This window comes from Podarcis filfolensis, assembly GCF_964270895.1.
Source record: "Podarcis filfolensis genome assembly, chromosome: 9".
Classification (NCBI taxonomy): domain Eukaryota; kingdom Metazoa; phylum Chordata; class Lepidosauria; order Squamata; family Lacertidae; genus Podarcis; species Podarcis filfolensis.
The window spans coordinates 66,010,515-66,037,527 of NC_139610.1; the positions used below are offsets into that span (position 1 = coordinate 66,010,515).

The window sequence follows — 27,013 nt, forward strand, 5'->3', positions numbered from 1 at the left end:
AAATTAGGGACTCCAGCAGTGAGACCCATGCACTTTCTCTGGGCCACCACAATAGTTTGGCAGAGGAAGAAGCTGATATTTTACTCTGTGCTGTGCTACAGTGCCATCACTGGCCAGAGGGTAGTATTTCAGCTACCCACTCCCCTAGGATCAGGTGGTGCAAAGGAGCCAATAGGCATCTACATAGTCCTATAAAGCTGTCAGCTCTGAACTGGTTCCTCAATGCCACAATAAGTGTCCATCCTTAAGCTTCATCTGATGGCTCCAGGATTTGACAAGGCTATTTCTGTTTCCTTTCTCGGAGTCATTATGTCTCTGAATACCAGTTGCTGGGAATTGCATATGGGCAGAGTGTGGTTGTGTTCATGTTCAGCTTGTAGGGTTTCCGCAGGCCTCTGGGAGAAGAGGATAATAATAATAATAATAATAATAATAATAATAATAATAATAATAATATTTTATTTATACCCTGCCCTCCCCAGCCCAGGCCGGGCTCAGGGTGGCTAACAAGCAATAATAAAAACAAGTTGAATGAATACAACTTAAAAACAAAATTAAAATACAACATTAAAATATTGAAACATTAAAATATTAAAATGTAGCCTCATCGCAGGAGGAGAAAGGAAAAGAAAAAAGAAAGAGGGGGAGGGAATCAAACTGGCTCCAAGCCAAAGGCCCTGCGGAACAACTCTGTCTTACAGGCCCTGCGGAAAGAAATCAGATCCTGCAGGGCCCTGGTCTCATGAGGCAGAGAGTTCCACCAGGCCGGAGCCAGAGTTGAAAAGGCCCTGGCTCTGGTTGAAGCTAATCTAACTTCTTTAGGGCCCGGGACCACTAGGGTGTTGTTATTTATGGACCTTGAGGCTCTCCGTGGGGCATACCAGGAGAGGCGGTCCTGTAGGTACGAGGATCCTAGGCAGTGAAGGATGATAGACTAGATGCGCCATTGGCTGCATTCAGGCCTCTTCTTATGCTTTCAAGGCAGGCCCTGCCTCTTTGTCTTCCTTCTGAAAGAAAGGCAACTGCACAAGTATGCCTTCTGGCAAAAAAAGGCGTTCTCTTGGAATCCTGTCAAAGTTGCAATAATGAACCCATCACCATGCACACCATTCCCACTGCTCTGACCTGGCGACCTTGCATCGGAGAGAAAAATAGCTCGTGATTTGTACAGCGTGCCTGATCCCTAGAACTTCCCATCTCTGTCCCTGTGAGTGACATCTGCTCTTGGAGAGCCAGTGTGGTGTAGTGGTTAAGAGTGGTAGACTCATAATCTGGTGAACCGGGTTCGATTCCCCGCTCCTCATGCTGTTGTGGGGGAGGAAGGGAAAGGAGAATGTTAGCCGCTTTGAGACTCCTTAGGGTAGTGATAAAGTGGGATATCAAATCCAAACTCTTCTTCTTCTTCTTCTTCTCTTCACTCTTCACGTGTCCGCAACTGTGTTTGCCAGCACTTCCCCTTCTGCGGTAACCAGCGCATTGCTCCGCAGGACACCTTGCAGGCATCTTCTCTCTGTAGCTTCGATTCCCGTGAAGCTTATTTTTGATGTTCTGTCGCTAATCTGCAAAGCTGTCTGGGGTTCACACAGCCACTGGAAGCCTCTCTCCCCTCTCCTGGTTTTCTCGAGCCTGTGGTGACGCTTCCGAGGGTGCAGTTTTTATTGCCACATGCCACCGCCATCACTTGGAATCGTTCGTGGGATACCGGAAGGCTGAATGTGCCCCTGACTGAGGTGTTTGCCTCACCACAAAGACAATAGATTCTCGGATCATTTTAAAACAAACAGCCCAACTTTGAGCAGCCCAATTTCACTGGAGGTCTTCAGGGATGGATCCTGGCTCAGTGGCAGAGCATCTGTGCTACATGCCCAAGATCACAGGTTCAGTCCCCAGCATCTCCCAGTAGGACTGGCAAATACCATATTTTTCGCCCCATAGGGCGCACCGCCCCATAGGGCGCACCTAGGGTTTTTTTTGGGGGGGGGAATAAAGGGGGGGAAATTATTTTCCCCCCCAGGCGCGGGGCTGGGGCGGGGGAAGCCCAGAACAGGCTGCTATCTGCAAGCCTAGGGAGCCCGGCGGGAAGTCGCGCCGGTCTCCCCAGGCTTGCGGATATCTGCCTGAAGCCCGGGACATGCCCCAGGCTTCGGGATGCAGGCAGCTCTCCGCAAGCCGTGGGAGCCCGGTGTGACTTCCCGCCGGGCTCCCATGGCTTGCGGAGAGCTGCCCGAAGCCTGGAGAGCGAGAGAGGTCGGTGCGCTCTCCAGGCTTCAGCGAAAACCTGCATTTCCCCTTCATTTTTGGAGGGGAAAAAGTGCGTCCTATAGGGCGAAAAATACGGTACACCCTTTCTCAGAGCTTGGAGAGGCACCGCCAGTCAGGAGATGGTACTGAGGATGCCTTCAGCCTTTGGGAATATTGCTGTAGTTTCCCGGATTATAATGCTAGTTCTTCTGTCCCTTTTCCTAACATTCCTTTTGCGCTGCAGGACCTATTGTGTTATGGAATGGTGGCTTTTTGACTGATATACTGGCATGTTTTATTCACTCCAATGGGTGTGATGTGACACAATGATGAACGTTATCGGATGACTTCACTTCTCCCCCTCCCTTCCTGCACATGTGTACTTCTGTGTCCCCCCATACCCACCCATGATTTCTCCATGGAAGCAGCACTGAAAAATTGCATGGCGTTCTGTTCCTGTGATTTTTTTCAGGTTAATGGGGCTGCAGATGAGAGCTGAACATGCACTACGTTCCATTACAGTGGTACCTTGGTTCTCAAACTTAATCCATTCCAGAAGTCCGTTCCAAAACCAAGACGTTCCAAGACCAAGGCACGCTTTCCCATAGAAAGTAATGCAAAATGGATTAATCCATTCCAGGCTGTTGAAAAGCTACCCCTAAAACGCTTCTCCCCACCGCCCCAATCAGCACAATCTTTCGAGATCTCTCTCTCTCTCTCACTCTCTCTCACACACACACGTGTCAAAGTGGCTAGACTGCAGAGCACTGCTTGGACGCTTCTCCTCACCGGCCCAATCAGCGCGATCTCTCTAAAAATGGAAGAGCAACACCAAAAACAGAAGCTCAGGACTCAGGACACGTTCGACCTCCCCCCAAAAATTGAGAACCAGAACGCTCACTTCTGGGTTTGTGATGTTTGGGTTCTAAGTTGTTCATGAACTAGGCTGTTCAAGAGCCAAGGTACCACTGTAGTTTTCTGGAAGCTTCTTTTACGTCATGTGGAAACTCAATCATAATGCGGGAATTATATGTTATGGACACATCGGGATAATAATAATAATAATAATAATAATAAATTTATTTATTTGTACCCCAACAATCTGGCTGGGTTTCCCCAGCCACCCTGGGTGGCTCCCAACAGAATATTAAAAACACAATAAAACATCAAACATTAAAAACTTCCCTAAATAGGGCTGCTTTCAGATGTCTTCTAAAAGTCAGATAGTTGTTTATTTCCTTGACATCTGATGGGAGGGTGTTCCACAGGGCAGGCGCCACAACCGAGAAGGCCCCCTGCTTGGTTCCCTGTCAGCTCACTTCTCGCAGTGAGGGAACTGCCAGGAGGCCCTTGGAGCTGGACCTCAGTGTCCAGGCTGAACGATGGGGGTGGAGAATCTCCTTCAGGTATACTGGGATAAACAGACATGTAAATGTAGCCTGAGTTAGTCTGGCACTGTATAAGGCAGGTGTCTATATTTTTATGCAGAGGACAGATTGCTCTGACTCCTTGATTTCCTGCATCTAGCAGAAGGTTGGACTTGAAAGCCCAAGAGGCCCAATTTCAGTTCTGTGATCTCCCTCGTAGCGGCAGCATACAAGGCTGTATACGCACCATGTATTTAAAGCCCACAAATTCCTCCAAAGAACTGAGCCTTCACAGAGCTACAGACCGCAGAAATCTTGAGGGGAAGTCACATCCTTGAAACGTATAGAGCTGCTGGATCAGCCCCAAAGCCCATCTGGTTCAGCATCCATTCTCTTACCCGTCACCAACCACATACCCTTAGGAAGCCTAAAAACAGCAGCAGGAGGCAGCATCTCACTGGTGCCTGGTATTCCCAGATATACTCTGCTGGCCATGGAGGTTCCACTTAACTTCCATGGCTAATAGCTGCCTAACTGACAGTGTTTGCACAGTGGCAGCTAAGGCATGAATCATATTTTGCCTGGGAATCAAAACCTGCTTTTCGCTTTTCCCCATATGCTCTGTGTTAAACATATGCTACACTGTATATTTAAAACTATCAGCACACCATAAAAAAATAGCTATCAAAATATGTTTTCTTCATTATTGAAAGCTGCCATGTCTTCATTTAGAAGGGGGTGGGGGCAGGGAGAGAGAGAAACCTGACAAGAATTTATGGATATAATCACCTCCCTCTTCCTCCCCCAATGAAAAACATCTTTTAATAGCTATAGAGGAAATGAAATCTGTAGCAGAAATTCCAGCTCATTGGAATGACCTGGAATCAGTACACAACTGATGGTTAAAGCTCCATGTGTGTTGATAGGGGTGTCAGCTGACCAGGTAGAATGACCTGGCCTCTTGCAGTGGCGTAGCGTTGGGGGTGCAGGGGGGGCCGGCCGCACCGGGCGCAACATCTGGGGGTTAGGGTTAGGGGGCGCAAATCCACGGGTTAGGGGGCGCAAATCCACGAGTTAGGGGTCGCAAATTACTTGCTTTGCCCTGGGTGCTGACAACCTACGCTACGCCACTGGCCTCTTGTGCTCTTAGCAGGACCTTAACTTGCAGAAATCAGGGGTTTAAAGGCTAGCTCGGGGTTTCCCAATCTTGGGTCTCCAGCTGTTTTTGGACTACAACTCCCATCATCCCTAGCTGTCAGGACCAGTGGTCAGGGATGATGGGAACTGTAGACCCCAAAACAGACCAAAGTTTGGGCTAGCTTTTCATGGCGTAGATGTTCACATGTTTGCCCACTAAGCCACTGATAAATGATCTAGAGCAAGCATCCCCAAGCTGCGGCCCTCCGGATGTTTTGGCCTACAACTCCCATGATCCCTAGCTAGCAGGACCAGTGGTCAGGGATGATGGGAATTGTAGTCCAAAACAGCTGGAGGGCCGAAGGTTGGGGATGCCTGATCTAGAGCTTGTCTCAGGAGTAGGCAGCCCCTCGTGTGGGACATCTGGGACTGTGCCAATCACCTAGGCTGGCATATTTCCACTTTTGTGAGTTATCCCAACTGAAATGAGTCAGAGGATGTGATAACCACTTGCATATTTCAGGCTACTTATCTCCCTGAAAACTCAAGGCAACTCGAGGGAAGAGAAACCTGCAGGGGTCATGGCAGTTGTGGTCCCATGACATCTGTAGGGACACACAGATTCCCCCTTCCCTGCTAGGAAGACATGGAGCAAATTAAAATCTGCTTCCAGGAGATTCAGCTGTTCTGACAATTTTCGATGCAAAGTCTTGGGGTGGCAGAGGGAAGGAAGTGTAAGGTCTAGCGTGGAAGCCATGGGCAGATGTGCAGAAGGGCACATGGTCACTGTAGGAAGGGCAAAGAGCAAGGACAAAGGCCAGCCGTTTAGTGCTCTTAAAGCCTGCAATCCCTCCAGCAGTTCTAAAGCCTCTGGTCAACTCATCCAGGAATGGCCATAGCCCAGTGGTAGAGAATATAATTTGCATGGAGAAGATACCACGTTCAGTTCCTAACATTTTTCAGGTTGGGCTGGTGAAGGCCTTCTGCCTGGATCCCTCCAAAGTGGGCAGGACCACTCCCTGGGGCTGGTGGGATTATCTGGAGTAGTGCTAAGAGGCAAGGGGACAGCAGGAGGCACTGCACATATGACTATCAGACTTTGAAAAGCTGGTGTCACTGGATCAGGTGATACCATTGGTGCCATAGTTGGATGCAGAGTAGGTGGGAGGCATCAGCTGGGGAATCCCCTGAGGGAAGAAGACTCAGAGCCAGAGGAGTGGTGGTAGGACAACAACAATGAGTGGTCAGAGGGAGAAGAGGGAGCAGACTGGGAGGAGGCGGCGTTGGAAGCTGAAGAGGCAACAGGGTTTAGTGAGCAGGAAGAGGCTGTGGCAGAGAGCAGTCCAGACTCAGAGACAGAAGTGGAGGCTGGAGAGGAGGGGAGCCAAGAGGCAGAGGTCAGGCAGGCTGCTGAAGAAGCCTGGGAGTCTCCCCCTCCTGCTGCAACCAACTCCCCTCCCCTCAGCCTCCCAGAACCAGAAGAGGTGTGAAGAAGGCAGAGCAAAGACAGACAAGGCGGAGAAATCTCAGGTTGCTTAGGAAGGAGGAGACTTTGAGAGCTGTGGGGAGGTAGAGGCCTTCAGTCCTCACAACTGCCTCATTGGGGCAAGGCTTATGGGAAGAGTTGCTGTGCTGTGTTTTGTTTCTTTGAATAAAGAGTTAAACTCACATATACCTTGCGAGTTACTCCTGACCCGCTCCCGCCACCCACCCTGACGAATCAATTTTGTTGAATTAATTAAGCCAAATAGTTTTAACTGGACTTTGAATAGATGTGCTGTTGTTACTGTTTTGAGTTTTATTGTGTTATTGTCTTCCTTGGTGGGTCATGCAAACTGCTGTTCTGAATCATGCATTGTACAAGGCAGGGTAGTGGGAACTGAGTTTATGGAGCCAAGATGGTGGTGGCCCAAAAACGTTTGGAAACCACTGGTGTAGACAGTACTGAGTTAAACAGACCAGTGGTTTGATTCAGTATGGGGCAGCTTATTGTATGACCCAGTTAGACTCTGCGTGCAGCTCTCATTCCCACTCTGGCTTCTGGGACACCCTTGGAAGTGTGACTTCTAGTGCCTAAAATGAGCCTAGGCCAGCTGAAAATTGCAGCGGCATGCAGCTCCAACCCTTGACAGTATCTGAATGCTGAAACATGAAGGTTGTTTGTCAAGGATGTCATCAGAAGGCGAGGAGAGCACATTTAACTGTCATGCCAGATCTGCTCTCCCGACTGTCCACCCCGCTGAGATCACAGGGCTGGCGTTGATGGGTCAGCTCAGCCGTTCCTGTGGCATTGTGCTGTGTCCACAGTTGCAACTGACAAGGTGCTGAGATGGGTCTTTCCCCCCTCAAAAAAACGAGAAGTAGGGCATGCCGGGGGCTTGATTCAAAGAGAGATGCTGCCTATCTCTCACCTTTATTTACATCCAGCCTCAGGGAGATGGAGTGAGATACTGTGCTTGCCTTTGTTTGATCAGCCCTCAGCCTGCTCTCCTCTCTCTCCAGGGGCTGTTGTATTCTTTTCCATGGGAGTCCCATGGCTGTGGGACTCACTTCGATTTATTGATTTAGGAAATGCATCCCTTCTTCGCACATGTGTGCATGCACACACGTAGGCACTCAAAAATAATTTGAAGGAAACAAAGCAGTATACAGTGGTACCTCGGGTTAAGTACTTAATTCGTTCCAGAGGTCTGTTCTTAACCTGAAACTGTTCTTAACCTGAAGCACCACTTTAGCTAATGGGGCCTCCAGCTGCCGCCGCACCGCCGGAGCACGATTTCTGCTCTCATCCTGAAGCAAAGTTCTTAACCTGAAGCACTATTTCTGGGTTAGCGGAGTCTATAACCTGAAGTGTATGTAACCTGAAGCGTATGTAACCTGAGGTACCACTGTAGTGTGCTTGATTCAAATATTGTATCCCTGATGCTGCACCACCCACTCAGGAATTGCTTGAATCAGGACTTCGGCTGCCTTGCAGCTGTTTGTTCTCTCTCTCTCTCTCTCTCTCTCTCTCTCTCTCTCTCTCTCTCTCTCACACACACACACACACACACACACACAAACACACACCAAACAAACGAATTTTTAACACAAACCCCACAAATCCCTCCATGAGGAGAAGTTGAACCTTCTAGTTGTGTTCTCTGTAGCCAGAAAAAATAACATAAAGGAGCAAAAACACCCACCTAGCCCTGAGAGAGGGAGGGTGCCCGGGCATTTAGACTCTTTTTGCGGTGGTCTTAGCACTCATTGCGCTGAGCAGTGCTTCAGAGGCTAGCTGTCCGGTAGCATAACAACTGCTTTGGTTGGTGGAATGACAGCTGGATGACAGTGGCATCTAGAGGGCTGTTATATGCAGAATGTGTTCGAGGGTCTCTGTTGCTTTTGCCTCCTCTGTTTAAAGTCCTGGTTCAGCTCTTACGCCTCTTGATCTATCAATCACTGTCTTAAGGAGGAATCTGCCTTCATTCCTTGAAGAGTTAAACCCCGATACTATTTTAATCCTCGTTCTTAACGACTGCAGCATTTAGCAATCTCATGTGCAGCGTGCCTTGTTTTAGAGTCCCGCCCTTCCTAGTTTATTATGTAGAAATAATGGCAATTATTTAAATTATCATTATTAATTTAAATAATCGCCATGCTGCTTTGCAAGCATTTGGGACAGCAAGTTCCAGGGTTGTCTGTTGAGTGGAAAGAGTGAAAAAAGATGTATAGTTCAAAAGGATGGGCAAATAATGGCTTAAATGAGGTATATCAAACAACTACTGTTACGATATCATTTGCTAATGAAATGGTATCAGTTAGACAACTTGATAGTCGTTTTGCTTCACAACAATAGGGTCTAACAAAAGGAAACGGTGCTGTCATTTATATTATTTGCTACTACTTAGCATTTATACAGGCCTTTTCCTGAGAGTTCAAAGCTTATTTGCATTATTTCTGTAGGCCTTAAAATTGGAAGGGTATGGATGGGTTAAGAAAGATCTCCCCAGGTGTAACTACCATCCATCTGGTTTAATTTGCCAGTCCCCACCCTGCAACAATATAGAATCACAGCAGATGGAAATGGACATTTGCTGGTGGAGAGATGTGTCTGATACGATCCACATATTACAAGAGCTGAGCATGCCCATCCCTTCCACATCTAGGAAGTATCTTGGCTTCTTTCAGGTGCTGGTGCTGGTTATAATACTCACTTGCAGTCAATATGTAAAAAGGTAAAGGGCCCTTGACAGTCCAGTCCAGTTGCGAACGACTCTGGGGTTGCGGCACTCATCTCGCTTTACTGGCAGAGGGAGCCGGCGTACAGCTTCCGGGTCATGTGGCCAGCATGACTAAGCCGCTTCTGGCGAACCAGAGCAGTGCACGGAAACACCATTTACCTTCCTGCTGGAGTGGTACCTATTTATCTACTTGCACTTTGACGTGATTTCGATCTGCTAGGTTGGCAGGAGCAGGGACCGACCAATGGGAGCTCACCCCGTTACAGGGATTCGAACCTCCGACCTTCCAGTCGGCAAGCCCAAGAGGCTCAGTGGTTTAGACCACAGCGCCACCCCTGTCCCGGCAGTCGAGATGAGTACCCCTAAAACTCATACTTCTGAGCCCAGAAGCACAAGTTCTGTGACATCACTTTAAGTTTCCATTACAGATATTGGTACTGCAGTTATCACGGCAGCTACTACTAGTAGTATATTTATACTTCTGGCTTGAATAGCAGTGCCAGTGCAACGACTGTTACCAGTATTCATACTTTATTTATATTTTATTACTGCAGTTATCCATACTGTGGCTGCTACTTGTGCTACAGTTACTATTACAGTTACTAGGGCTGTATTCCGGTTGTTACTTCTGCCACCACTCAGTGAACATTTAGTGAACATTATGGGCCTGGAAATGAAATAGGTTGCGTGCAGAGAGTTGGCGGGCTACATTAAGTGGATAGAAACAAAAGAAATATACAATATAGGCAATGCGTTGGTCTCTGAAACTCAATAAAATACAGTCGTACCTCTACTTACATATCTCTCTGAATACGGAATCTTTGGGTTACGGCCAGCCACGGCAAACCCGGAAGTCTATACTTCTGGGTTTTGCCGCACGCATGCGCAGGAGCACTCCTCTGTTTACATAGTTTTCAGGGTGCAAACGGACCCCCAGAATGAATTCAGTTCGTATCCAGAGGGTCCACTGTATACAGTTTAACCACTAATGGTTAATTGGTCCTAGATTTACATGTAAAATCAGCTTGTTTATGAACATTTTCTGTTACAGTATTATTACTATTATCGTATTTTTCGCTTTATAAGACGCACCAGACCACAAGACACACCTAGTTTTTGGAGGAGGAAAGCAAGAAAAAAAATATTCTGAATCTCAGAAGCCAGAACAGCAAGAGGGATTGCTGTGCAGCGAAAGCAGCGATCCCTCTTCCTGTTCTGGGTTCTGGGATAGCTGCGCAGCCTGCATTCGCTCCATAAGACGCACACACATTCCCCCTTACTTTTTAGGAGGGAAAAAGTGAGTCTTATAGAGCAAAAAATACGGTAATTAAATTTGTGTACCGCCCTACATCCGAAGATCCCAGGTCAGTTCACAAACGAAGGAAACCGCATTGCTTCTCTTACCTGACTGCCCAGTGACTCATTCTGAGCACAGGCAGATAAAGCCCACCATCAAAATACCCTTGTTTCTTTGCTCTTCTAGTGGTGACAGAGCTGTTAATGTTGGTGCATCAGTATGAACTGCCTGTGTTGCCTCTGCAGGCCCAGCGCTCACCGGGTTAAATGACTGACAACCGCGTACGTGAGGGGTTTATGCTCTGTGGCTGCACGGTTGTTAGGTCCATATGCCCAGTTACAAAATAAGCACTATTAGCAGGGATAAAAGAGCTGCCCTTAATAGCATTTTCTAAAAGCAGCCTGTGAACTAAAAAAAACACCATGGGCAATAATAGTCTGTTGACTCTCTTGGGACCCTTTCTGCAGCAGAACACAGCACTTGTTTCATTACCCGGGTTGCAGGATCCTCTGCGCAGCAATTGGGTTCCTGGGACATACACCCTTGTGCAAATTAATTGAAACAAACAATGTAGTTTATCACACAGAACTCACATATACATGTACAAAACTCACATGTATGTACATTACTAATGGATATGACCTCCGCCATTTTTAAGCAGCATTTGAACACGGTTCAGCATGGAGTCTACTAGTTTCGAACAGTCACTGTTGATTTTCAGATCCCTGTACCACACTTGAATCAGCGCCTGAATGAGCTTCTCCATAGTCGTACAGTCTACAGCACAGAGGCGACTTTTGCGTATAGCCCACAAATTTTCAATGGGATTTACGTCCTGGGAATTCCCTGGCCAATCAAGTACCTGTATTTGATGCTCTGTCATGAATTTCTTCACCACTTTTGATGTGTGACAGGGGGCTAGGTCCTGCTGCAATATCCCAGAACCCTCAGGATATCTCTTTTCCAGCTCTGGAATAACTCTCTTTCGTAGAACCTCAATATATTGTGGCGAGCGCATCATTCCTTCTATTGGTTGCAGGCTTCCGACACCATAATGATCAATGGACTTTTCATGTTTGCTTTGAGTACAGGATTACGAGTAAGATAGAAAACATGCTTTGTTTCAATTAATTTGCACAAGGGTGTAGATCTTGCACTCCAAAATTTCTCTCAGCTTTTAAAGTCAAAATCTTGGCACCAAGTAAACCTCCTCTTCTACCTCCATCCCTCCCCACACCAAATGTTTGTATGTTCAAAATTTACTGTGCTAGGAAGCTATACACCTGGAGATGCAATTGGAATTGTTTACTTTTAGCCCATTCCGTTTTATTTACTTCCAGTTAATTGTGACGAGGGATGCGTTTAACATTCACTGGCTCCGATTTCATATGCATGAAATCACTTCCGTGTTTCTTTCACACAAACATTTGTGCATATGTAGAAACACGCTTGTGCCTGTGTTCTGCGTAACATGTGAGCAAGCCTGTTCAGACTCCCCATCAAGGTGTTTAAAAATTCACCCATGTCGTTCACCAGGTATAAATGCTGGATAGGGAATCGGGATTCCCCATACAACTCAGCACCCTTAACAAACTACATTTCCCAGGATTCTTTGGGAGAAGCCATGGCTGTTAATAATGCTTGGAACGTATGGTGCGGATATGGGCAGAGAGACCTAGTGAATTTGACCCACCCCATTTCCTACGCCCAGGCCTGTCTTGTGCCTGTGAATCCCACCAATACAGAAGCATAGAAATCTGGGAGACATGTGTCTCACCCTGGTATAGTTTGGAACATCACCCAGTTAAGTAACAAGGAGGATTTTAGCACTCATTTTATTTCATTTATTAAACTTGTTAGTTGCTTGTTGCCCAAAGGTCTCCAAGTGACTTACAGCCACAAAAGGAAGATATACAACACACAATCCCTTAGGAAATAATCTGGTAATAATCTGGGTGGAGTAATAATCTAGAGTCAGAATGCCTTTGACATTTGAAAATGTGATCTGGTTTTTTTATTAATTTTTTTTAGACTCACTTTCTGTGAATATTGCATGTATCTGGCTGTTTGAAAGTATGTGCTGAAATGATTGAGTTAGCCTCTTAAAGGACACAATCTGACTGCCTTAGTCTTTGTTCTTGAAGGACTTTTTGTCAGCCAAAGACTCTGCGCGAGGAAGTGCCTGTTTCAAACTTTGGCCACATTTCAAAGCCGCCTAGAGCGTTGGCGTTTACTAATCCCTTTCCAAAGTAAATATATCAATCCACTCCCTGTGTTTAAATATATATACAGTATTTAAACTAAACTGCAGGTGTCCATGGATATTTATGAGGTGAGCCCAATATTCCAGCAGTTATAGCAGTGAAATACATCCTGTGCAGGGAGCCAGAGGAGGCACTGGGGAATGTTAACGCCGCTAGAATGTTAACACCTCCCCGACTGGAAAACATGACACTTAAGTTCAGCAGTGGGCTGGTGATGTCAGCTCCTAAATGCTAAATGTAACAGGGTTAGAGGGAAATGCTTGCAACTAAATACCTTGGGATTTATTTATTTTTTACTAGTTCTGCACTGTTGTGCTATCAGCGCCTTGTGCTTTATCGCTCATTTGTCCAAAAGCATAAGGTCTTGCCATCTTAGAGGACCCGGAAGAAACGGTTGCATGCAATCTTGCTTCAGGATTTTTGCAGTGCGCACATGATCTATTTTACCTCTCAGCAGTGCAGTCAGGTGGGTGTGTTAAGGGAGGGTTGTACTGATAAAAGTATGTCTGTGCTGCAAAGTTATGTCAGTTGTGTGTGTGAGATATATATATATAATCTCACAGCTGTTTGGCGAGTTGCGTAGAGCTAGAGAGCCGCTACCTTCATTCACATGAAGAGAGAGAATGGAATAATAATAATAATAATAATAATAATAATAATAATAATAATACAGTGGTACCTCGGGATACAGATGCTTCAGGTTACAGACGTTTCAGGTTACAGACTCTGCTAACCCAGAAATAGTACCTCGGGTTAAGAACTTTGCTTCAGGATGAGAACAGAAATCGCGCGGCGGCAGCAGCAGGAGGCCACATCAGCTAAAGGGGTACTTCAGGTTAAGAACAGTTTCAGGTTAAGAACGGACCTTCAGAACGAGTTAAGTTCTTAATCCGAGGTACCACTGTTATAATAATAATTTATTACTTATACCCCACCCATCTGGCCGTGCCTACCCAGCCACCCTGGGCGGCTCCCAACCGAATATTAAAAACACGATAAAACATCAAAAATTAAAAACTTCCCTAAACAGGGCTGCTTTCAGATGTCTTCTAAAAGTCAGATGGTTGTTTATTTCCTTGACATCTGATGGGAGGGCGTTCCACAGGGCGGGCGCCACTACCGAGAAGGCCCTCTGCCTGGTTCCCTGTAACCTCACTTCTCGCTGCGAGGGAACCGCCAGAAGGCCCTCGGAGCTGGACCTCAGCTTCTGGACTGAATGATGGGGGTGGAGACGCTCCTTCAGGTATACTGGGCCGAGGCCGTTTAGGGCTTTTTAAAGGTCAGCACCAACACTTTGAATTGTGCTCGGAAACGTACTGGGAGCCACTGAAGGTCTTTCAGGGCTGGTGTTATATGGTCTCAGCAGCCACTCCCAGTCACCAGTCTAGCTGGAAGAACATAGGAAGCCGCCCTATACTGAGGCAGGGCATTCGCTCATCTAGTTCAGTGCTTTTTACACTGACTGGCAGCAGCTGTCCAGAGTTTCATGCTGGATATAAAGTCAAATATAAAGTATAGCAGTAAACAGGAAACTAAAGATTTCAAAACAAAACATTGCAAAGGAGGTCAGTTACAGAATGCACATTTAACGCAGCCAAAGTACAAAAATAAAAATAAAAATCTTGAACATTTCAAAAGAAAACATTGCTAAAGGAAGTCAAATATAAAATACACACTAAAAACAGCATGATTAGCAAAAGAGTGAAAGTATTATCTTAAGCATAGATCTTAAGATAGATCTGGTGGTTCCCTCCCAGCGAGAAGTGAGGTTACAGGGAACCAGGCAGAGGGCCTTCTTGGTAGTGGCGCCCGCCCTGTGGAACACCCTCCCATCAGATGTCAAGGAAATAAGCATAGATCTGTTGCTGCCAGTCCTGCCAGTGGTGGTTCATGGCCAAGTGGTGGCTGTGGAAGCTCAGGCTCAATAACTCGGGTCTGCACCAAGAGACAGCCAAGATAGTCCTTTTTCGGTGGAAACATCAGAGTAACATTGAGAGAAGTTAATATTGACTTTCGACAAGACAAGCAATTCGTTGCATTTCTTTCTTTGGGGCGATCGCAACTGATTTGGTGCCTCCTGAAGCTGGCACCTTTTCACAAGATAACGGGCACCCCCAAAATAATTTAAAGTGAAGTTCACGGGAATTGTCACTCAAATTAGAAATGGCTGGTGCTTGCCTTACAAGCTGCACAAATCATATTCACAGCTGGAGATGTGAAGTCATACGCAGGGCAGACCTATTAAAAGTAATGAACTTTGTTGTTGTTTAGTTGTTTAGTCGTGTCCGACTCTTTGTGACCCCATGGACCAGAGCACGCCAGGCACTTCTGTCTTCCACTGCCTCCTGCTGTTTGGTCAAACTCATGCTGGTAGCTTCGAGAACACTATCCAGCCATCTCGTGCTCTGTCGCCCCTTCTCCTTGTGCCCTCCATCTTTCCCAACATCAGGGTCTTTTCCAGGGAGTCTTCTCTTCTCATGAGGTGGCCAAAGTATTGGAGCCTCAGCTTCACGATCTGCCCTTCCAGTGAGCACTCAGGACTGATTTCCTTAAGAATGGATGCGTTTGATCTTCTTGCAGTCCATGGGACTCTCAAGAGTCTCCTCCAGCACCATAATTCAAAAGCATCAATTCTTCGGCGATCAGCCTTCTTTATGGTCCAGCTCTCACTTCCATACATCACTACTGGGGAAACCATAGCTTTAACTATACGGACCTTTGTTGGCAAGGTGATGTCTCTGCTTTTGAAGATGCTGTCTAGGTTTGTCATTGCTTTTCTCCCAGTAATGAACTTAAGTCCATTGATTTCCATGGGCATGACTTACTTTGGATGTCACCTAATGTCTTTAATACTTTTTATTTATTATTGGCGGAGTGATCCTACAAGTGTCTTGCAAATGTTCCTCTGAGTTTTTCTTCTTCTTTTTAAACGTTATGCTGCTGGTCTCTTGTAGAGGATTCCAAACACTTGGCTTTTTCGAGATAGTAAGGGGAAAAGTTCAAGGTTGATAAAGGCATCGAATATGTGTGCTGCTTTAAAATTCTTTTAGGATTACAAAGCAGGTCCCGTTCCTTAAACCTGCATCCTTAAGCATATTGGCCCACCCAAGCTACGCTGATCACTCATGAGACAATCGTGGGATGCCTGCATAACTCATGTTTTAATTAGTGTAGCCCTAAGACACTAATTTAGTTCAATTTTATACCGACTGCATGTTGGTATTGTTAAGGTTTATGACCCAATGATTTACAAGGCATGATACATCTGAATTCAAATTGGATGTATTGATTGTTTAATTGAGTAAGAGGGCATGAATGTAACATTAAGTCACCGCAATGACAGACTGTGGCAGTGGGGCTGAGAAGGTGGTTCAGCTTCCTCAGGTTTTTCTGTGCTGGAGAAGGGAAATCCCAATCAGTGAATTCCATCCCATATCTAACACTAGTTTATTTTAAATAGTTCATTAGTCATTCTTCAGCCATGGCCTCCCCAGCTAAAACATAGAGTAAAAAATAAAAGCTGTACAGAAAAACCCATGGTGTGGTCACAGCAGGCAACAAAATCTAACCCAGGCACCCCCAACCTTTGGCCCTCCAGATGTTTTGGACTACAATTCCCATCATCCCTGACCACTGGTCCTGTTAGCTAGGGATCATGGGAGTTGTAGGCCAAAACATCTGGAGGGCCGCAGGTTGGGGATGCCTGATCTGACCTGAGAGAGAGAGAGAGAGAGAGAGAGAGAGAGAGAGAGAAAACCCCCAAAAGCAATTAAACTGAACTCTGGGGAGACAGTTCAAAAGAGAGGGATGTCACAAGAAGAAAGACCCTAAAAACAGGAGCAAGGTTTTTTATATACAGTGGTACCTCGGGTTACATACGCTTCAGGATACAGACACCACTAACCCAGAAATATTGCTTCAGGTTAAGAACTTTGCTTCAGGATGAGAACAGAACTTGTGCTCCGGCGGCGCAGCAGCAGCAGCAGCAGGTGGCCCCATTAGCTAAAGTGGTGCTTCAGGTTAAGAACAGTTTCAGGTTAAGTACGGCCCTCCGGAACGAATTAAGTACTTAACCGGAGGTACCACTGTACAGCTTTATAATGCAATAGCATTCCCTCCCCCCCCCCAATCTCAGTGGTGGGGATCGATCTTTATATAGCCAAAATGGCACCGTTCACATGCAAAAGAGGTATATAAACATTTACCTTGATCAGATGCATTGGGGCTGTTCTTATTTATTTATTTCTTAAAGTCTTATTCACTGAATTTCTGACTCCACTCCTTAGGTTTCAAATGTGTGTGGAACTGGAATCGGGAGCAATGGGTTCTGGGTAGGATTTGGGACAGCAAATTAATTTCAATGCCAGGAAGTTGCTCCGGCTTTCTGTGGCAACTTTTAATGTGCCCTCTGCATGCATGCATTACAAAGCAGCGCAAACCTTGTCACATTCCATTACCTACACGTGCAACTTGTTCTTTTCTGCGCTGGCATGGAATCTTTGCTGTTACATCCATGGCGGTACAACACCCCGACCTTCAAAGTTAATTAGCACTTTCTGTGTGTTTTCCAACATCCTGCCTTCGGATAAAGCAGGCTTGCAGCTCACAAAAAGATTCCCCCTTCTACGTACGGTTTTGATTTAATGCCTCTCATCTGCAAGCCCATCAATATGGAGGGGGGAGATAAAATTGAGAATGCATAAAGAGAAAATGCTCCGTTGACATGGATGAATATCTCATAACCCTCTGTTCGCTTGGTAGCTGGATAGTGGCGGGTGGTAAGAACCATGGGGAGATAGAAAGGCCTTTGTATGTACTGTACAAGGTCTCAGGTCCATTTCCCAGTATCTCCAGCAACAAGTATCTCGAGTTACTGTTGTGAGCCAGACTGGACAGTAGTGAGATCAGTGGTGTGACATCTTCCCACACAGAAATAAGCTATTTGGGGTGGTTTCCGATTAGTTTCATAGTCAAACACTGGTCATTTGCAGTTTGCAAGCCAGCAGTAATAAAGATGGATTCAACGACTGCATTCAGATTAACTGCAAACCAGTTACAAGCACAAGCTGCTTTAAGCTCACATTCTTTCTCCTCTGTGGATGAGAGTTTAGAAGCTTTCGTTCTGGGTTCTCAGCAAAACGTAGTTTACTTTGCATCTTAGTTTCTTGTTTATATATACACAGTGAAAACTATGGTTTGTCACAATGCCTGACCACATCCAACAATTTTGGAGGCAATATATGCGAGCCACTTTTAATATTTGAACACATTGCATAAATGTCAAGTTGTATTATTATTATTATTATTATTATTATTATTATTATTATTATTACTGCTGTGGATTATGCATAAATGTTTGGCGTTGGTGACTATTTACAATTGCATTTGGAGCCCTGACAATCTCAGATGGATTTTGTGGATTCCTGAAAAGAGATACATGTATGTGTGTCCCTACTTTTGTGACATACACAAGAGAATGCTGACAATCACATTTAGATGACTGTCAACATCTACTGTGGTGTCTCTTGATTTATTTAGACCTTGACAGAGTTCTGAGATTGTCAACATTCCCATGTAAATGTCAACCGTCAACCGTTTTCAAACATTCACCATAACATATGTACATCAGAGTCCACGGAAGTCAGAGGGAGTTTTCCCGCAGTCTTTGTCTACTTCACTTCATTCACATGCTATTCAAAATTCAAACTTCAGATTAGATTAGGTTGCTTGACTTCCAGTAAATATGAACCCAGCATATGTGTGTTCTTATTTGAATATTCATAATATATTTCATTTGCTAATTTGGAAAGCCCGACTTGTTTCAGCTCAGGGTTACAGATCCCCAGTCAACGTGTGAAAATGGGCCAGGGCATTACCATCAGAACACTAGAGTTGTCGGCTATGGAAATCTAGGCACACAGCGAACACACTGTGAGACAAATAAGAAAGCTCAGGGAACTGGATGCATCTTTCTAGTCTTAATCTTCTGGTGTGGTCTCTGGTGGTTGTGCCTGCCTTCTCAAACTGTGGTGCCCTCCGGATGTTTTGGACTGTGATTCCCAACAGTCCCAGCCAGCATGGCCAATGGTGAGCAATGATTAGAGTTGCTGTTCAAAACATTGGTTGGGGAAGGCTGCTCTATATCTATGACTTATGCAGCTGTGATTTACTCAGTACAGTGGTACCTTGGGTTAAGAACCTAATTCGTACTGGAGGTCCGTTCTTAACCTGAAACTGGTCTTAACCTGAGGTACCACTTTAGCTAATGGGGCCTCCCACTGCTGCCATGTGATTTCTGTTCTCATCCTGAAGCAAAGTTCTTAACCCGAGGTACTATTTATGGGTTAGCAGAGTCTGTAACCTGAAGCATCTGTAACCCGAGGTACCACTGTACTGAGATGGCAAAGTTCTCAATCCGTAAACCCGCTCCACTGAGATCGTACATACAACACTCTCTTTTCCAGTCCCTTGACTGCGCTGCACTGTGCTTTTTTGGCACCGCCTTTTAATCCAATGCGATTTTTAGTTATTTTAGTGATTGATTAGACTTATATACCACCCCTCATCATAAGATCTCAGGGCGGATCACAAGATAAGAATACAGTGGTACCTTGGGTTATAGACGCTTCAGGTTACAGACTTCACTAACCCAGAAATAGTACCTTGGGTTAAGAACTTTGCTTCAGGATGAGAACAGAAATTGTACTCCGGCGGCAGCGGGAGGCCCCATTAGCTAAAGTGGTACCTCAGGTTAAGAACAGTTTCAGGTTAAGAACGGACCTCCAGAACAAATTAAGTTCTTAACCCGAGGTACCACTGTACAAGGTAAAAGCACAAATAAATAGTTAAAACGAAAACAACAAGAATCAACCACAGTTAAAAGGCTGTACGTAGAATATTAATTGATCAAAGGTCTGGTTGAAGAGGAATATTTTTGCCTGGCACCAACAGGGGTGTATTGAAGGTGCCTGGGGAGGGCATTCCACAAACGGGGAGCCACCACAGAAAAGGGGACCTTGACGGCCCCTAATGGTTGTGTCAGATCCTGGCCTGAGATGGGGCATTTCAACCTCAGGACAAGCACATCACCACCACAACCTTATTTGCAGAAAGATTACTCCAGTGCTGTGGACACATATGTTTAGGGTTGCTGTATTTATTTTGTGGTACTGTTCTATGAATGGTTTGGGTGGGGTGAGGGGGAACACGTAATTTGAATTTAACATACTTTTACTCAGAGTAGGCCCATTGAAATGAATGCGCATGGCTAACTCAGGTCCATTGATTTCAGTGGCTCTACTGAGTGAAAGTTAGTTGAATACTTTTTGTGATTGATTCATTAAAAAAAAAAGTGTGTAGATTTTACTTTTAAAAGAAGAAGCAGAGTAGATTTAAAGGCAGTGGGCCTGATCCAGACATGCACCCCAAAATTGCTTGATGAGCACACACAAAACCTGTGCATCAGAGATGCAGGACACAGGGACATATATGCCATTTGCATTTGTCTGCAGAAGCGGGGCATGTGTGGTGTTTTTTTTTACATCTGAGCACAGATGTGTGCTGGGATCAGATGTAGGTAATTATTCCGAGTTGCACAAGTTCCAGATCTTCTGTCGGCAGAAGTGGAATCTGCCTTCCCCATCCACATGGGCTATTCTGGGCTTCTAAGTGCAGGAAGATCCTCCATCCTCTCTCTCTGAGTTTCGGTGTTTCCCTTCCTCTTCTGTGAATTGAAATTCTGGGTAGTTTTGCATTCACTAGGACTTCGCTACATAATTTTTTTTTCCAAAAAAAGCAAAAAAAGCAGGGAAAGGGAAAAAATCAATTAAGTATATTATATTAGTTAATATTGCCTTACAGTATGTTAATTAGTTCAAAAGCAACCTAAACATTTCAAAACAGTTTCTGATTTAAATCATGAAGAGCAGTAATTTCACCAACTGTAGGCTGACACTAGTCATGGTCCTGAATGTGTTGTGCAAATTATGTTAATTGCATGCAACTAATATATGTAAATCTACATTCCTTCAGAGCATGATGCATACCCGGTGTGGCCCTGGGTGCTGAGCAAGCTGCTCATGCTCTTGATTTTAATCAAGGCCTTCTGCTGGCTGATGATGCAAATCATGATTACATTAATCTATCCACTGTGGACAATGTGTTTAAAGAGAGTTATGCTCTTAGTTTACTATGGTAAAATTTTTTATTAGAGATATCGGGTATATGGCACTTAAATGATCCAGAAAAATATCTGCATTCAGTCAGTTGTAGCAAAAACCTCCAACAATTTCTGTGGAACTGACCTCTTTATCTTAGCATAAGCTTTTGTTGGCCAACACCTAATTCATCTGATGCATGAAGCCACATGGCTGTAGAATCAGTTGCAGTACTCGATGAGAAAGAGGCTGTGAGAAATTACACAGTGTATTTTACCATGCTGATTTAAACAGTGATTTAATTGATCCACAGAAAGCTTATCACCTGACCGACTTCATTTTCATTCTTTGGAGCCAAAATCAGAGGAGCATGTCAGACATGAGTTCTTTACATAAGCCAAAGCAAATACATCAGGCCCCTCCAAGTTAGAACTTGGGCAGTGTCCCATTGTTAATCCTTTGGTTCATACACAATAAGATATCCAACCTTGAAGACAAGTAGTGTCATTTGCTTGTCATTAGCAAACCTTATTTGGAGATTAGTCTTCAGCAAAGCCAGAGGATAGACCAAACCATGGAGTCTTCCACTGAATATCGATATATGCATTGTTTAAATGTTCAGAGACAATAATATATGGGAAACCATTAATGACAGATCTTTCAACATGTCTCTTTTGACCATTTTTTTTCCAGATGGATGGTTGTGTTAATCGGTTGCCCAGGTGGGCAGGAAGTAGATCAGGATCTAGTGGCGCATCTCTTGGTGATCTGCATTAGATCAGCAGGGATTTCTTACTTATGGTACTTTGACCATAGCAACAACAACATGCTGAAATGAAAAGAAAGATTATTGTAACATCTTAAAGACTAACAATGTTTTTTTTTTTATAGCATAAACACTTGTGGAATACGACCTATGTCACCAGATGCATGAAGTATTGTCCTGAATTATGCTTCAAAATTTGATGAAGTGGACTGTAGGCCACAAAAGCTAATGAATTTGTTAATCTTTAAGGTGCCATGAGCCTCTCTGTTGCTTTCTCTCTTTCATGTTATGGGTTTCTGTAGGATTCCAGTTATCTGAAAGACTGAATAGCTATTGCCAACAATAGCATAGCATGGTCCTTCGCAGGGATTATATCCCAAAGGATTATATCCATTATCCAACCATTCTGTCTTTGTTTTTAAAATGTAGTTATTACCACCATTCACACTAACACCTTCATTGTGTTTTCTCTCTCTTTTTAGGGCCGTTGCATGAACTTCACCCGAGTTCAGTCTCAGTAAAGGAAGGCAAAGAGGATGAACAGCCACCACTTCTGCGATGCAACCAAAGAACGCCAACAAAGCACTTAAACAAAATCCTCAGAACAACTTCAGCCTCTCAGCCTGGAAGTTTTGCTGCATTTGATTCCACCGCAAGCCACCTACTGCTGCACTAAGCTCTGATGCCCGCCATTTTCTTCTCAGCTTGTTACCTCATGCAGTATTCATTACCATATTATATTATTTAGGAACATAGGAAGCTGCTGTATGCCAAGCCAAACCATTGGTCCGGTGCATTGCCTACATTGACTGGCAGAATTCCAGATGGGAATCCCTCCCAGTCCTACCTGGAGAGATGTTGGGGACCGAACCTGGAACCTTCTTCATGCAAAGCAGATAATTCTGCCATTAAGCTATGGCCTAAAGGTGATGTTATAAAGTGTGCGCGTCTAGGTTTTCAACGAAAGATCCGTTCCAGGAATCACAACCGAATGACCAATGACATTGGCTTTTGTTGTTATTGTAGCTGAACAATATGCACTCGAGCCTTCATGTGCCCCTAGTGGGAGCTGCCTTGTTTCTTGGACGCGACGACAGCACTTGCTACTCAAATAGGAAACTCTTCGCCACAGGCAGGAGACTCAGATTCCCACCAGGCTTGGGGAAACGCAAGAGTTCATTGCCTCTCAGCGATGTCATGTCACGAAATCCTTCCAAGTCCCATCCCAGCCCCCTCCACTGCCACCCATCGGAGTGTGCCTTACGGGAACCTTCTGACTCAAAATCTTGTCACTTTAACACTGAGCAGTGCACATGCATGACAAAATCGTAGACATGGTGCCTCAAGGTATTGGTGGCAAGCGAGACTTTGCCCTTTAGTTTCTGAAGACACCTTTCTTTCATTATGTACCCAGGACAGGAAGAAAAATTAATAGAGCGTTATTCTACAGGAAGACAGCCTGTAACCAGGGATCTCGAGCAGAGATTGAGGGACTGACGCTACCCCAGGCTTTGGCATTGTGGCCGCTATTTTTCCCTCTCTAACTTCCCCCATTTTTTGCACTCGGCACTCAGTAGCACATGAAAACATTAGCCTCTGTAAACATACCTAGCCATTCTAGGCTTATGTATTTTTGTTATTGTTGTTGTTGTTATAAGATTGGAAAAAAGCCATTGCCACAACGCTGGCATCTCAGGGTCCTTTTCTCTCTCCTCTCCAACCCCCACCCCCCACCCCACAAATCTCCAAGGGCTCTTCAGCGTCACAAGCCAGCAACTCTCTGTGCATGAGAATTTCAAAGTTTAATTAATATAATTAAAGGCAACAGCAAGCAGCAGCCTGTGAAGGTTTTGCTCATCTTTTTTATGCCTTTTGACATTGAATGACCTATTACTGTATGCGCATTACTCAGTTTTTTGAGGGGGTACCATGCTTTGGTGGAAATTCAACACTGGGGCCAAGAAAGGAGAGAGGGAGATGGAGGACGAGGCACCTCCTTTCCTCAGTTTATAAATTAAATGTGCTGGAGTGCCGGCCATTGGTAAAACGTTGACAAACTATGTATTATTATTTTTTTTAATGGAAAAACCAGTGTTGTGTCACGTCGGCAGTGCCAAATTATGTTAGCGTGAGTGGAAGCACTGTGGGGGAGGAAGAAGGCAGCAGCTGAAGAAAAAGGCTCAAATGATCCAGTCACTTTCGATACTGTACTTCAGATGCAAAATGGATATTCGAGTCGAAACCTGACAAAGTGCGCGTACTTTGATGGGAACCGGTATAGACAATGACCAGTGGCTGGGTCAGTGGGATGTCTCTCTGCGCGCAGGGAGGCTTATCAAATGACACTAAAAATAAGTTCAACAACCATCACGTCTGAGGGGAAAAGGCGAACATTTCACGTTTGGTGGGCATGCCTGCGCGGAAGACGGGAAAGAGCGAAAGGGATGCGTGCTGGTCTAATTATCCCCTTTGTTGCTTTTCATTGAAATCCCAAGGGGCGTGGAATAATTCCCCTTGGTTGATGGCCAAATTTGCGGCTCTTCCCAATGCGAGTCCCCCGCCACACAATGTAGCCTCTTGCTTAACAGCTATTTTGGGCTGGAGATTGTTGACATCGCCGGTAGCGTTGCCAACACCCCATGTGAGCTCGCACGGATGAAATCCTTTACCTGAGGTGCTACTACAAGTCATTTCACTCTTTTTATTTAAGCCCTTCTCTCCAGAGCCAGTGCCTTCTTTTTGCTGGGGGGGTTACTGTCCTCCTTGGCTTCTGGCTTCGACCAGGAGACCCACCTTCCGATGTCATCGCATGAGTTTCAAGAAGGCATGTCACAGGCTAACTCAGGGGATTTACGCTGGCTGTACAATTATTTAAATTTGTCAGATGCTACAGCATGGGCGATGCGCAGTGTTAGCAATGTAAATAAGACAGAAAAATGTGCCACCGCCATCACTTTCGGCAGACTCTAGTGGGGATGGAATTGGAGCTAAGATCAGATCGGCAGACCCTTTCGACGGGGTCAGAGTACGACGACGCTGTCCGTTTTATATCCAAAATATGTAACACTTGCAGTTCCTTCACAAGCAGATATTTATAGTTTACTGCAAAACCTTGGTTATTGTCTGTGTAAATTCTGACTTCCTCTGCTTATGGTGAAAACCAAACCATGTACATTTTCTGATTTGCTGCTCTGCACATACCTGGGGAAATGGTGCTATAGATTTGGGTCAAGATATTGAACCATTGAGTGTGAAATTTGCAATCAATTCAGACATTGAACATTAAATTTTGCCTCTGAAGTGAAATGTTTAGGGAAGCAAATAACCTTGACACACCCATGGCTACCTGTAAAATAGCATATTTAAAGCAATTTGTTTATTTTCTTTCTAAAAGGATTGCTCTGTGTTGCAGAAAACTAAAACCAAAACGAATATTTAAAAGGAAGACATGGGTAATATATTTGTGGCACTCCAAAGGGCCATATTTAATGTTGATCATATAGTTCCATCTTTATGAGTTTCTATTTCCAAGAAATAAAACACTGAAATGTGGTTATTTATCATAATAGTCCTTCATGCAAAACAACAAAGGTTTCTCAGGGTTTAACATTACATGGCGTTCGTTATTTTATGAAACCTTTTTTGTTACTCATGTAAAAATACTTACAATATTTAAATATATGTAGTAGCTGAAATGCATATTTTTAAATATTGATGGAAATAGGGACATAATTTAATACCTACTTTTTTAAAAGCCCCTGGTTTAATAATAATCACGGGTGTGTTTGCCAACTTCATGTGCAGTGAGCTTCAATGCAAATGTACCAAAGCATTATTAATTTAACAGAGTTTATTAAATGTATTAAAGCTATATGTTTATAAAATTATAAGAGTCATCTCTATTAATCTCTGAATGAGGTTTCATGGCATTCATGATAGAGTCATAACACTTTGGTAAGATGCTGGAGTCAGAATGGACTTCATTGCAGCAGATGTCGATATCAACAGCACAATTTGGGGAAATAAAGACATACTCTTCTTCCAGTATATTTCTAAAGTACAGAAGAGGACTTGGAGGGTTACAGGACTCCCAGGAACATCATGAAGGGCCTGTGTGTATTGGTGTGTGCGCACGCACGACGACTTGTGAAAAATAGGTGAATGCAATGGATTACAGTAATACATTCTATGGTGAAATTTTAAAACAAACAGAAATTCCACTTACATATGTAACTATACAAGTCATATTGGAGCTCAAGTTTTATTTTTCTTACCAAAATACCATTAAAATGAAAATATATTGGCTTGTGCATCAATTAGGGATGGCTGAATTTATTCGGCCAACCCTAATTGATTCACAAGCCAATGTATTTTACTTTCTCATTTTTCTCATTTTTCACTCAGGTTCCATAGCCCATACTCCCACATCAGTTTGTGTGTGTGTGTGTTTTTAAAAAGTCCTCATGAAAATTCACCAGCATTTTAGTGCGAATTGCTCACCATATACACGTTTTGCATACATTTTTGCACATTATAAACATGTTTGCAATTTCCCCATATATAATGCATTATTGTGTGTTATTTTCTGTGGCCTGTTGAATGTGTTTGTAGAAGGCAAGGGGATTGTTGGTTTGTTTTTGTTCTTCTATGATGTATTTTGTGTTCTCATTTTGTATTTTTATGCCGTGAACCACCCTGTGACCTTCAGATGAAGGGCAGTATACAAATTTAATTTATAATTGCAATACACACATTCATATGCACACTAGTATATTATTATTATTATTTCCAGTGATGTATTAGTCCCTTTCTAAGCTATCATCTCAAGGTGATTGACACATAAATAAAAACAGCTGAAAACACAAAAACTGCAAGCATATTTTAAAAGGACTAAAACCCTAATAAGGAGGCACTTGTGGTTAAAAAAACATTTAACGGCTGGGGAAAACCTGTCAGAATAAAATTGTTTTCTACTGTTTCCAGAAAGTGTAAAGTGGGCAACTGTTGGATCTTGACAGGACTACTGTTCCACAGAATAGGGGCAGTCACACTAAAAGCCCTGCTCCGAGTTACTTTGCATTTTTATACATCATAATTATATTAGCAAAGTGCAAATTTTTCAAATTTTCGTTTGCATCTTGTTTCAAAAGTGCTGATTTAGTAGATGCGTCTTTGAATGTGCACTGAATCAAATTTCTCCCATCCCTAGGAACAATATACCAAGTTTTCTGTTGGAATCTGATGCATAGCTCAGATACCTAGATAGAGAACTGGAATCTATTAAAAGCTGCCTTTCTTCCCCACTGATATTTTACTTCTCCTTTTTCTCCCAAATCGTAGCAACACATATACAAACACATTACAACTTCTTCAAAGTATTGCAATTGTCTCTTGCGCTTAGATTCACCAGGTTATTTCTGGTTAATATTTTGAGAAGAGCAAATTTTAATACCACTTCATCAGCCAGACACAGTCTTGTACGTATAACTGTATTTCTGCCTTAATCTTCATTGTATGAGGAAGCAATTATTTTATTATTGGTCACATACAAATAATGCATGG

At 44.1% G+C, this 27,013-nt stretch overlaps 1 protein-coding gene and 2 long non-coding RNA genes across 3 annotated transcripts in view; 1 reads left to right on the top strand and 2 right to left on the bottom strand.

The window, feature by feature from the left end:
• Window positions 1-25,335, top strand: part of ANTXR2 (ANTXR cell adhesion molecule 2) — a 153,648-nt gene extending 128,313 nt beyond the window's left edge. The window contains exon 17 of the mRNA XM_083571482.1: window positions 21,934-25,335. Within this exon, the coding sequence (XP_083427608.1) occupies window positions 21,934-21,972 (39 nt within the window). The 3' untranslated portion in view covers window positions 21,973-25,335. The remainder of the gene's footprint in view (window positions 1-21,933) is intronic.
• The window catches only part of LOC310742625, a 657,991-nt gene that overhangs the window by 273,563 nt on the left and 357,415 nt on the right, over window positions 1-27,013 (bottom strand). The gene's annotated exons all lie outside the window — the stretch shown is intronic.
• The window catches only part of LOC310742512, a 305,504-nt gene continuing 295,385 nt past the window's right edge, over window positions 16,895-27,013 (bottom strand). Inside the window, exon 3 of the long non-coding RNA XR_014538486.1 lies at window positions 16,895-16,922. This is a non-coding gene — a long non-coding RNA (uncharacterized lncRNA). The remainder of the gene's footprint in view (window positions 16,923-27,013) is intronic.